General features: G+C 56.7%; 1 protein-coding gene across 1 annotated transcript; it reads right to left on the bottom strand.

Moving 5' to 3' along the window:
• Nucleotides 1–277: 277 nt before the first annotated feature.
• SCN1B (sodium voltage-gated channel beta subunit 1) lies at nt 278–10046 on the bottom strand (the record flags this gene model as incomplete). Its single annotated transcript, XM_080702344.1, has 6 exons — nt 278–602; nt 699–769; nt 1053–1194; nt 7434–7674; nt 8438–8604; nt 10007–10046. The coding sequence occupies 5 exons, from the start codon at nt 10044–10046 to the stop codon at nt 703–705; spliced, it is 657 nt and encodes a 218-aa protein (XP_080558470.1). The 3' UTR covers nt 278–602; nt 699–702.
• Nucleotides 10047–12447: the final 2401 nt, after the last annotated feature.

Here is a 12447-nt window from a genome sequence, read left to right as displayed (position 1 = left end):
TTCTGTAAAGAGAAGAGGGGCATAACGCGCCCCTTCCTAAGTGGCCACGATCCAAGGCTGGTGAGAAAGGCGGGAGGGGCTGGGGCGGAGTGCACTATGAGGACGAGGCCCCCAGGGCCAGCCGAGGAAGCAGGGAAATGATGCTGGGGTCGCAGTGGGTTCCCAAACCCTCGCCCTGAACATACGGGTGCAGCCCAGCACGACCCCTGCCAGACAGGGATGGGGCAGGACGGGGCAGGGATGGGGCTGGCCCCAGTGGTGCATGTCCAAAGCGGCCAATGTGTGCAAATCAGCAAGAAGTAGGGGTGTGGAGCCGCTGCCCCCGCCTCACCACCCCCTCCCCAAACAGGCAGCAGAAGCAGGGGTGGGGGCAGCGGCAGTATTGCTTTACCCTTCATGCATAGCGGTGGGTGGGCGATGGGGCCGGAGGAAGGAGCTGGGTTAGGGGTCTGAGCCGAGTGATCATCCCCAGCCCCACCCTGGCGGCTCTGCTGGCAGGACTCTGAGGCTTGGAGGCCCAGGGGAGGCCAGCCCCACTGGGGGCAGGCTGTGCCTGGAGGTTCCCCATCAGGGCTGGTCTTCCTTGAGGCGGAGCCCAGGGCCTGGAGGGGAAGGGGGGAGAGACAGGGAATTAGGGCCCCAGCAGGCTGGGATTCACCCGCACCCCTTCCCCCTTCCCACCGGCTCCACCCGCTCACCAGGCTATTCGGCCACCTGGACGCCAGTGCAGTTCTCTTTGCTCTCTGAGGTGATGGCCAGGTACTCCGAGCTGTGGGGGAGGCAGGCGCACAGTGAGGCCCTAGCAGTCTGGCCTCACCCCCAGGGGAATGAGGAAGGCTGAGGCCTCCGGCCCAGGCCCTCAGGGCCCCTGAGTTAGAGGAGGGGGCTGCAGGGCGGCTGCCAGAAGTCCTGGCTGGGGCCAGAATCTCGAGTTTGAGGGAGTCCTGAGTTTGGCCAGGACCAACCACCTGGTTCCACCTGGGAGGAAGAGGCCTGAGGATGGCACCCGGGTGGCCCCTCTGACCTGGCCCTCCACTCCCCCCCTCACTCACGCATTCTCCTGTGCAGCAGCCTCCGTGGCGGCGGCGATCTTCTTGTAGCAGTACACCATCTCTGCCACGAGCCATATCGTCAGTACCACGATGAGCACGTACATCATGATCTCAGAAACGATGGACGCCATGTCTCTGTTGGCTGCAGGAGCCAGGCAGGGTTAAGGTGCAGCGAGGCCCACGCTCGGGTACACTTGCTGTGTGAGCGTGAGAAAGCGGCGGGAGCGCTCGATCCTGCCCCCAACCCCTGGGCCTGGGCCACAAACGGGACACTCATGCTGCTGCCCCAGAGGCCGCACTGTTACTGTCAACACCTGGCCTTGGACGGACCCAGGGACTGACTCAATCTGCCTTCCTATGGGACCCGAGGGCACATCTGTGTCATGCAGGATGCTGTCAAGCGTTGTGTTTACAAGCTACGACTCTGTGACCAAAAGGCTCAGTTTCAGATCTGGGCTCTGCTACTTGTCAGCTGTGTGACCTTAGGCAAGTCACTCAGCCTCTCTGGATCTCTGTTTCCTCATCTGCAAAATGTTGATAAACTACAATCCCTCCTTCATGGAAGTGCGATGAGAATTAAATGTGCTTTAAAAATCCTTAAAATAGCCAGGTGTGGTGGTGCACGCTTGTAATCCCCGCGCTTGGGAGGCTGAGACAGGAGGATCACACGGGCTCGAAGCCAGCCTCAGCTACTTAGTGAGGCTTTCAGCAACTTAGTGAGACCCTGTTTCCAAATAAAATATAAAAAAGGTCTGGGGGTATAGCCCGGAAGTAGAAAGCCTCTGGGTTCCACCCCAGTACCAAAACAAAACAAAACAAAACAAAAAAATTAAAAATCCTTAAAATGAGTTCGGCCATTGGTGTATGCTTGTAATCCCAGCATTCGGGAGGCAGAGACCGGAGGATCTTGGTTCAAGGACAGACTCAGCTACTACTTAGTGAGGCCCCTTGAAACTCAGTGAAACTTAGTGAGGCTGGGGGGGTGTAGATCGGAGGTAGAATGCCCTTGGGTTCCATCCCCAGTACCACCAAAAAAGAAAAAAAATCCTTATAACACTCAAATGTTCATCATCTTTCCTTTCATAATTGAAGCAGTGCAGGATAATGGTTAGGATCAGGGACACCACATCCGGATGGCCAGACTCTAATCCTGCCTCCTACGAGCTGAGCAACCTTAGGCAAATGACCCCGCCTCTCTGAACCTCGATTCCCCTCTGTAAACTGAAGATGGCAATACTAATCCCTTCTCACAGGGCTATTGGGAATAGGAAATGAGTTAACATCCATAACGTGCTTGGATGAGCTTGCAGCCGGCTCTGCGTCAGTGCTGGCTGTTTTCCGGAAACCCTACATCCTTTCCGCAGTGCTGGCCCTTGCCAACGCCAGCTTCCTTTCATGGAGGATAAATTTAAACTCCAAAGGGAGCACGTTCAGCCATGGGACCAAGAAGGCCGCTTTGGTGTCGGCGCCCACTGTCTCCCGGGCCTGCCCCTCTGGGATGGCAAGATCTCAGCCCCCTGCTGTCCTTGCTGCCCTCCCGCCCCAGGGAGCCAGGAGGCTTCTTCTGCTGCTCCACCCTGTGCAGATGGCACTGACGATTTCTGGGCCAGGAGGAAGGAGGCAGGGCTGGGCTCCCCCTCTCCCCTGTAGAAGCAGCGGGACAGGCTTGCAGGGCTCCTTTGTTCATCCAGCCATGGGGTGAGGGCCTGCAGGGGCCAGGCTCTGTGCTCTCTGCACAGGCTCAGTGTCTCCCGCCCTGGCTCCTGGGGCAGGAACCTCCAGACCCACCATCAGGAGCCACACTGCGGGGCAGGCTGGATAGATCCGAATTGTCACCCTAACCCAAACAGATTTAGGTAACAAGGTCTATCTTTCCCTCGCAGTTGGATTAGGATGGTGACAGGCGTAGGTCTGTAGCCCCTTCTTCAGACAAGGCCACTGAGGCCCAGAGGAAGACAGGTGCCCGGCCAAGGGCGCACAGCTGAGATGGGACTCAGAGCCAGGATTCTCCTAAAGCGTAAGGGGTTGGGCGGGGGGGGGGGGTTGGCAGAGCTCCTCTCTGCTCTGTCAAGCTGAGGCCAAAGAGAGACAGACCTCAGGCGGTGGGACTGTTAGTGCCCTGCTTGAGCTCATGGAAGGGGCTGAGGCAGGGCTGGGTGGGCTCTAGCTTCTCAGGGGTCAGAGGGCCACCTGCACCTTCTCTGGGGAGACGTTTGATTTCTTGTGAGTGGATGGGAGGGGACTAGGGGTAGAACTCATGGGCATTCTGCCTCTGAGCTACACCCCCAGACCTATTTTAATTTTTATTTTGAAACAGGGTCTTGCTAACTTAAGGCATGCTGGCCTTGAACCTGTGATGCTACTGTCTTAGCCTCACAAGTACTGGGATTATAGGCGAACGCCACCACACTGGCCTGAGACTTTTTTTTTTTTTTTTTTTTTGGTACTGAGGATGAAACCCAGGGCCACTGTACCTCTGAGCAGCCCAATTTTTTAGTCTTTTTATTTTTGAAACAGGGTCTCACTGGGTTGTGAAGGGCCTCGCTAAGTAGCTGAGGCTGTCCGAGAGCCGGGATCCTCCAGTCTCAGCCTCCTGAATGCTGGGATTACAAGCGTGCGCCACGCCCACCTCCACCTGAGACTTTTGATTGCTAAAAACCCCCAAATCTTCTAAAAGTCTTGGTTTTGCCAGAATTTGAACATCAGGACCCTGGTAGAGCTGGGATGTCAATCCAAACCAGCCTCAGACACTGGTTTCCCCTAGTGCCATGCCCCTTTTCCTCTTGTCCCTACCTGCCTGCTCTGTCCCCACTGGGAAGCCCGGCTGCCTCTCACAGCCAGGGGACTGGTCACCACCCAGCTCATCTCCCCCTTTGGATGTGGCCTGCCTCATTTTTCAGGGCCACTACCAGGGGGCAGTATAGGTTGGAGTAAGAGACCGGATGCGAACTGTAAAAATACGGAACGGCAGGCAATGCTAATACAGTAACATCGACAGTGATGGGAAAATACTGTCACAAGTAACGGTGAGTCTAGTGGAACATAACAAGCAATACTAAATGATACTACACTACAACTGATGATGTCTTAAAATACTACAGCACAGCATGGTGGGAAACAATGAAAACATGATCGTATGGTAGAAAATGTTAAAAATACTCTAGAACGGGAGCCAGGAATGGTGGGGCATGCCTGTAATGCCAGCACTTGGGAGGCTGAGACAGGAGGATCACAGACACGAGGCCAGCTACGGCAGCTTAGCGAGACCCTCTGCGACTTGGAGAGACCCTGTTTAAAATAAAAATTGGTGCTTGTAATCCCAGCATTTGGGAGGCTGAGATGGGAGGACTGCGGTTCAAGAACAGCCTCAGCTGATACTCAGTGCCCTTTGTAACACAGTAAGACCCTGTTTCAAAATAAAGAATAAGGAAAGAGGGCTGGGGGTGTAGCTCGGAGGTAGAATGTCCTTGAGTTCCATCCTCAGTACTGCAAAATAAAAATAAATAAATAAATAAATAAATAATTGTAAAATGTCTAGGGGTGAGCTGGGCACACACTTGTAATCCCAGTACTTGGGAGTCTGAGACAGGAGGATCACAGATTCAAAGTCAGCCTCAGCAACTTAATGAAGCTCTCAGCAACTTAGTGAGACTGTTTCCAAACCAAAAATAAAATAGGGCTGGGGGCATAGCCCAGAGGCACTTGGGTTCTACCCCCAGTACCACATACACACAGAAAGCCTGAAGGTATAGCTTGGAAGTAGAATGCAACCTGGATTCAATCCCAGTACCACAAATAAAATGAAGTATTTGTTTCCTTTTTATTTATTTATTTATTTATTTATTTATTTATTTATTTATTTAATTTTTGGTGGTACTGGGAACGGAACTCAGAGGCCTTCTACCTCCAGGCTACACTCCCAGACCTATTCTACATTTTTATACTTTATTTGGAAAGAGGGTCTCACTGAGTTGCTGAAAGCCTCACTCAATGGCTGAGGCTGGCTTTGAACCTGCGCGATCCTCCTGCCTCAGCCTCCCAAGCGTGGGGATTACAAGCGTGCGCCACCACGCCCGGCCTGAAGTATTTGTTTCTATTCTGTCCTCTCCTTTTACAATGAATGATTATATTGAACATCTCTCTTAGTGGGAGGGGTCTGGGGAGGAAACCCAGGGGCATTTGACGTCCGAGCTACACCTCCACCCCATTTTTTTTTATATATATTTTGAAATAAGGTCTCACTAAGTTGCGGAGGGCCTCACTAAGTAGCTGAGGCTGTCCTCAAACTGAGATCCTCCAGTCTCAGCCTTCCGAATGCTGGGATTATAAGCGTGCGCCCCCACACCCGCCTCAGAATAAACATTTTATAGCTATCAAAAAACAAAAATAAGGAAAAAAAATGTTGCAAGTGGGCACGGTGGTACATGCCTGCAATTCCAGTACTTGGGAGCCTGAGGAAGAAGGGTCACAGGTTTGAGACCAGCCTCAGCAGCAGAGCAAGACATTCAGCAAGCAAGATTCTGTTTCAAAATAAAAAACAAAATAGGGCTGGTGGTTTAGCTCAGAGGTAGAATGCCCTGGTTTCGATCCCAAGTAACAACAACAAAAGTACTGTAGATAGCACAGTATCAAATAGTATGATATAGTGGAGGCGCTAGAAAACACTAGAGTATGGTGTGTAATGCTGTGAATACAGACAGAAAAGAGAGTCAATAGGAAGGGCTCTGTAGTGTGAATGTTATTAAAAACACAGGCGCTGGAAGGCAGCATAGCACAGTAGATGAAGTGAGCAAACCCCAGGCTCACGGCTGATGGCGGACTATGAGGACAGTACCCTGAGCAAGGGCCCGACAACAAGACAAGAAACGACCCACCCGGGCACCCAAGGGAGTCCCAGGGTCTCCTGGCCTCTTCCCCTGCCTTCTCCCAGCACCGACTTGCCAGAAAGGAATAAGCCAGGTTTCCTGAAGCCCTGGTACTTGGGTGTCCTGTCATAGATGCTCCCCTTCTGTTCCCAGTCACACAAGTGTGGCTCCCCCTCCTCCTCCTCTTCTTCCTTCTCCTCCTTTTTTTCTCTTGTTCTTTTTTTTTTTTTTTTTTTTTTTTTTGTGGTACGGGGGATTGAACCCTGCGGCATTTTGCCTCTGAAGTATACCCCTGGCCCTATTTTGTTAGTTTTTATTCTTTTTTTTTTTTTTTTTGAGCTACACCCCCAGCCCTATTTTTCATTCCTAATTTTGACACCAGGTCTCACTGAGTTGCAAAGGGCCTAAGTAGCTGAAGCCGGCCGCAAACTGGGATCGATCCTCCTGTCTCAGCCTCCCAAATGCTGGCCACCCTTCAGCCTGGCGCCGTGCACCACCAAGTGGCTCGGATTCATCTTCTGAATTGCCTTCTGCTATACCACTTTGCTAAGACCCGCAGAAATGCTAATTATAAAGAGAACCTCACAGGCTCTGGCTGACAACGGAGCAGTGATTCATGCTGGGAACAGAAGAAGCAGTCACCAGGTGTGGCTGGGTTCAAGCCCAGGTCCCAGCTAGGCCACCTGGGCCTCAGGATCTTACCACCTGAGCCTTGGCTTTCCAATCTGTAATGTGGGGAGAGCAAGAGCCTGCAGCCCAGAGCACCGGTTCAGCGGGGGACTCCATGGGGCTGAGGCCTGCGGCTGCGTCACAGAAAGGGGGGCGGGCATGCCGTCGATGACAGTGTGTGAGCAGTGGCCCCCAGGGACCTCCTGCCACGGTGCTCCCATACGGCTGGCTGAGGCTCTCCGACTCTCTAAGCCAAGGGGCCACAAGGGCTCTGGGAGTCCCAGTCTAGCCAGAGGAGGGGTGGAGCTCCTTCAGAGGAGGGGTCTGTCCTACCCAGCGGGAGGAGATGTGGAGATGGGTTGCAAATGCTTTGGAGGCTGCTGCTCAGTGTGGCCCCGCGGTGCAGGGCTCACTTGTGAGAAGTGTCTCTGGCCCACCAAGGCTGCTAAGTCAATAAGGCCCTGGGGGTTGGAGTGTGTAGTGGAACTGAGGACAGAGGCAGGCAGGTAGAGGCTTCCCAACAGCCCAGGCTTGGGCTTATCCTCACCCCTCACCTAGGAGCCCCTGCTGCTGTGAGCCTGGTTGGCAGTAGCAACCTCCAGAGACTAAAGAAGGGCTCGAAGGATACCTGAGAGGTAGAGAGGATCATGGTCTCCTGCAGGCCAGCCCTGCAGCACCTTCCTGGAGTTACCAGGGTGACTCAGGCTGAAGGCAGTGGGGGCCAGGGCTGGAGGGCGCTGCTCCCCCACGGCTGTTGGGCCAGCCTGTCCTGCCTGCCATCTGCCTTCCGTCTGGCTCACTGGTGGGCCCGGGGCATGGGGGTGCAGGCAGGCAGGGCCCAGCTCACCTTTGTCCACCACCTCTAGGTGGATCTTTTTGACAACGCTGGTGTTGTGCTCGTAGTTCTCGAAGAAGAGCAGGCGGTAGACGTGGCACTCGTAGTCGCCTGAGTGGTTGTAGGTGACATTGGTGATGAAGATGGACAGGTCCTGTAGGTCCTTGGTGCCCCGGCTGCCATTCCACACCACGCGGCCCTCGAACCGCTCGTCCTCCTCCAGCTGCAGCACCTCGTTCTCATAGCGTAGGATCTTGGGGGTGGGAATGCGGGTCACTGCCTCTCCCTGACTCCCCCCACCTGAACCCTGACCCTGTCCCGTCCTGGCATGTGTACATGCAGCTGGCACACAAATGGACGCAGCACTTTGACTAGGGGTAAAACACAGCTGGGGCAGGAGCTGGGAGGCTGGGGTCGCATCTGGGAACCATCTGAGAGCCTGATTTTTGCCTCCAGCCCTGAGAGACAGACTGTCACTCACATGTGCCTCAGCCATCTTCCTGAGCTCCAGTCGGCCTCCCTGGCCCCCATCCTCCACAATCAGACATACTCCTCAGGCAGGGACAGCTGGATCCAGCTGCTACAGATCACAGTTCTCCAGGGGCACCCCCCCGCCCTTTACACACGGTGTAAAGGAGGTAGGTGAAGAAAAGGTTCCATTTCTCCATGGCTATCCAAGACATTTTTTACTGGTGCCAAAAAATTCCAGTGACTTTTATTTTGAACCAGCCATGTGTCTATTGCACCAACTCACTCGACCCTCACATGATCTAAGCGGTAGCAACTGTTGTGTCAGCCTGTCTCGACAGAGGAGGAGACTGATGCCCGGCGATGTTCAGCGACTTGCCCAAGGTCACCAGCTCATCAGCGCTGGAGCCTGAATTTGAATCCAGGTCACCAATCACAGCCACATCATTATCAGAGCAAGCAAAGGAGCAATTCCTTCTCGAGCTCCAGCCTGCCAAGTCCCCCACATGCCCTCCCTGACCCCCACCCCAGGGCAGGCCCCCACGCACCTTGACAAAGTCCTCAGTGCCCTTCTGGCGGAAGGTCCATTCGGTGAAGGTCTCTGCGGTGGTCTCGCTGCGGCGCTTGCACGAGATGCACAGTATTTTGAAGGTCATCCCATACACTGCCTCGGTCTCCGAGTCCACCTCGACGCAGCCCGCCCAGGCCGAGGACACTGTGGGAACAGCAGGACCAAGCTGAGCAGAGGCACCGTCACCCTAGGCAACGCCAGGCTCCCTGGCTGACGACTTTCGGGGCCCTTGGAAACCATCTGTTCCCCTCCATAATGACCACAAGTGGATGAGACTGCCTGCCACGCCGGCCTGCCTCTCGCTCGCCGCGTGACCTTGGCGAGTCACTGGTCGCCAAGCCTCAGTCTCCCTCTCCGGTAATTGAAGGGAATGATGGTCTTGGCTTCTAGCAGCTGTCGGGCAGATCCTCAGGCACGTGGAGGCCCCAGGAACCAAGATTGTTGACGTGGTCAGTAACTCAGTCGTCAGCCCTGAACACCCTTCTCCAGGAGGTCACTGGCCCAAGGTACCAAAGCATCCAGGTGGGACTGAAATTCTAGCTGCTTTTGAGGTTCAAGCGACAGTCATTTCTATTGTTAAAATGGTCTGCAAAAGCAGCCCTGGGGTAAGAGAAGAATAAACTTCAAGGGGGCAGGCCCACACTCCAGCCCTGCCCCTCAGCCCAGGGCTCCTGTGTGATGCACTCCTCCCCAGCTTCCCCACCCGCTCCTCCTCCAGGCCCCCTCACCTCCAGGCCTCCACTCACCTATTAGCTTCTCAAAAGCTCTTTCCTGCCCCCGTTGCACCTCTCCTGGATCTCAGGGTCTTTGAGTTCCGCCTTCCCCTTACCTACCACCTCCTTCCTGCCTCCCAGCGCTGCTTAGCTCAGCTCTGGGTCTTTTCCTGGTCCTTGAATTTCCACCTCTCAATCTTCTTGTCCGTATCATCTGCTGTCCCTTTCCGTTCCCTGAGCCTCGGTCCCTATCTCCCCCATCTGAGGTCCCAGCTTCATGACTTCGTGTCGTCTCTCCCTCTCCAGGTGTGTCTATCCACCTCTCCATGTCTCTGCTTTTTAAACTCCATCCGGCATCCCTCTCCATCTCGGTCTCTCGTCTCTCCATCACCTTCGGCCTCTCTTAAGTTTCTCTCCCTCGCTCGCTCACACTCTTCTCGCTTTTCTCCCCGCCCCCATCCCTCCGTCTGGGCGTCCCACTTTAGCCTCACATTCCCGGTCTCCCGGGCACTCTGCCCCTCGCCGGGTCCCTCCGGTCTCCATCCCGAGGTCTCCATCCGCCGGTCTCCGGGCGCCTCCTCCCCCAACCCCGCCCGCGCCCGAGGTGTCACATTGCAGCCTGCGGGGCTCGGAGCAGCTGACTCCGCGTTTCCTCGCCCCCGGTGGGCGCCCGCAGCCGCTAGGCCGAGCCAGCCCGGCCCCCGCCGGCGCTCGCCCACCGCCCTCGCCCCGCGCCCCAGCGCGCAACTTCTGGAGGGGACTTGGCGGGGCCGGAGCGCAGAGCCGGAGCGCCGCCGCCGCCGCCGCCCGCCCGGTGCGCCCCGCGCACTCACCCAGCGCGGCGCCGAGCGCGAAGGCCCACAGCGTCCCCATGGCCGCGGCGCCCCCTCCGGGGCGGTGTCAATGGCGGGGCGCGCGGCGGCGAGACTGTCCCGGGCGCGCGCGGGCGCGGCAGCTGCGGCGCTGGGGGGGGGGGCGGGCCCCCCCGCTCCGGTTACCGCCGGGGGCCCAGCCCCGGGGCCCGGCGTCCGCGCATCCCCGCCGCGCGCTCGGCGGCCGCTGCTCGGGCTCCTGCGCTGGCGCGCGCGGCCGGGCGCATCCGCCAGGTGCTGGACCCCGGCCCGCTCGGGGGCGCTGGGCGCGGACCGCGGTCTCCTGCGCACTGCAGCGGCGGCGGCACGGGAGGGAGGGAGCGGGAGGGAGGCGGGAGGAGAGGGAGGGGGCGGGATGAATCACCGCGGGGGGAGGGCGCGGCCGCCCAGCCTTTGCCGCAGCGGCCCGGGAGGCGCCCGCCGCGCCGGCCTCTCGGATGGCGCAGGGTCGGCGGCGGCTTCTGGGCGCCGGGTGGGTGGTCTGGGTGTCTCGGACCCGCCAGACCCTGGGGAACCCCTGTCTTCGGAGTCTGAGAAGGGTCACACATTGGACTTGGACGGCAGTTTAGGGGACAGATGGGCTCCCCTCCTCATCCCCTGGAGGTCGTCCTCACGAGCTGGGGCGGGGGGGGGCTTGCCTAGACCATCCAAGTGAGACCCTCTGAGACCCCTGGTACCTAGGCCTGGAGGTCATGGTGGGTGCAGGGGCCTAAGCGGGCTGGTGGGGGGGCTCTAGGGCTACATACAGCACCCCAGAGTGGAGAGAGCAGTTCTGGGGTGTGGAGGGCGGGTTTGGCCCCTCTGCCTGTGTGTAAGGTCACCTGCTCTTCCCTCCTCCCGCTCTGACTAGTGGGGAGACACAGCCCCAGCAGCTTTGCCCCCACCGCTTCAGGACATCTGTTCCCTCGGTGACCAGCAGCTCCTCCTCACCTGAGGCTCTCAGCCTCTTCAGGCCTTCCTCTTCAGGCTATCCGAGGTAAACTGGCTCTCCTGCTACTGACTTGACCTCCTTTACTCCTGTCTTCTATTTTTCTCACTGCAGCCTCTACCTGACATGTGTTCTTAGTTTCTCTGCTCGCTGAGCCCAAAACCTGGAGCATAGGATTCCCTGCCATGGGGTCACTGTCCCACGCAGGATCACGTCCTCAGCACCTGAATCACGCCTGGTACATCGTAGGCACTCGACAACTATTTGTCAAACGCATGAAACCAGTGCTCAATAGACTCTTCTATTCACTGAACCCACTTCTACCTCCCCAGGCGTCTGCAGCAAGTTCTGTGGTCCTCAGTTGTGGAAACTGAGGCTGAGCAGGGGCCACTCTCTTCTCCAGTCACGCAGCTGATCTAAAGTGGGCCTGGCATCCTGCTCTAGGAATCTACCTACCAGTAGGTTCTGCCAAAGGCAAAGTGGGGGGGGGGGTGGGCTCTGGGCTGTCAGGATCATGGTAGGAATGAGACCTTTGGTTAGATGACCAGGTCCTGGCTTCTGGTTCTGACTGGGGCCAAGTCCCTGGCCCAGCCTTTGCCAGGGGTAAGAGGAACCAGGGTGCGAGGCGGGCCCAGGGCAGAGGGGCAGGGAGCCAGGGACACCGGACACCTTTGTGGTCTGAACTTTTACGCCAGCACCTCCTGAGCTGTGAAATTCCCCTGCAGAAAATAACCCTCTTGCTGTTCTGGGCCCTTCCTGTGGTGGGGGAGGGCAGGTGGACAGAGGACAGGCGGCAGCAAGGGCCAGGGGCACCTCCTCCCAGGTCAGTAAGCTGACATCACTGAGCACCTGCTGTGGGCTTGGTGCTGACCTAAGCACTGTACTAATACCAACTCATCCGATCCTTCTCACAGGGGGTATTGTTACACACAACGTCCTGATAAGGGAAACTGAGGCAGAGTGGATAACTGACCATGATCACATAGCTGGAAGGCAGAAGAGCCGACTCTGCCCTCTGCCTCTAATGATGCATCCGGCTTCTTTCTGGTCCCTCCTCCAGTCAGTGCCCTGCCCCAAGTCTTTGGTTAAGATGATTCTTGGGGCTAGGGATGTAGGTCAGTGGTAGAGCACTTGCCTAAAATGCACGGGGTCCTGGGTTTGATCCCCGGCACTGCAAAAATAAAATGAACTCTTACAGCCCGGCTTGTGACGTGCCAAAGGTTTCTTGAGTCCTTCCTTACTCTGGAACCAATATAGGGTTTAAGTGAGATAGATCTGGATTCTACCTGCACTAAGCCCATTTCCTCATCTGTAAAAGGGGTATTCAAACAGCTTCTGCATCGGTGGGCTGCTGGAGGTCCTAAAGGGGATTAGCACTTTGCATGTGAATGTGGAAAAGTCAGGGCCGGGTCTGAAGCCTCTGCCTCCCCGCTGGGTGGCTCAGGAATGTAGCTCTTTATTCGCCTCCACGTCA

This window comes from Muscardinus avellanarius (assembly GCF_963383645.1).
Source record: "Muscardinus avellanarius genome assembly, chromosome: 10".
In the NCBI taxonomy this organism is placed as follows: Eukaryota; Metazoa; Chordata; class Mammalia; order Rodentia; family Gliridae; genus Muscardinus; species Muscardinus avellanarius.
This window is presented reverse-complemented; position numbering and strand designations above follow the sequence as displayed.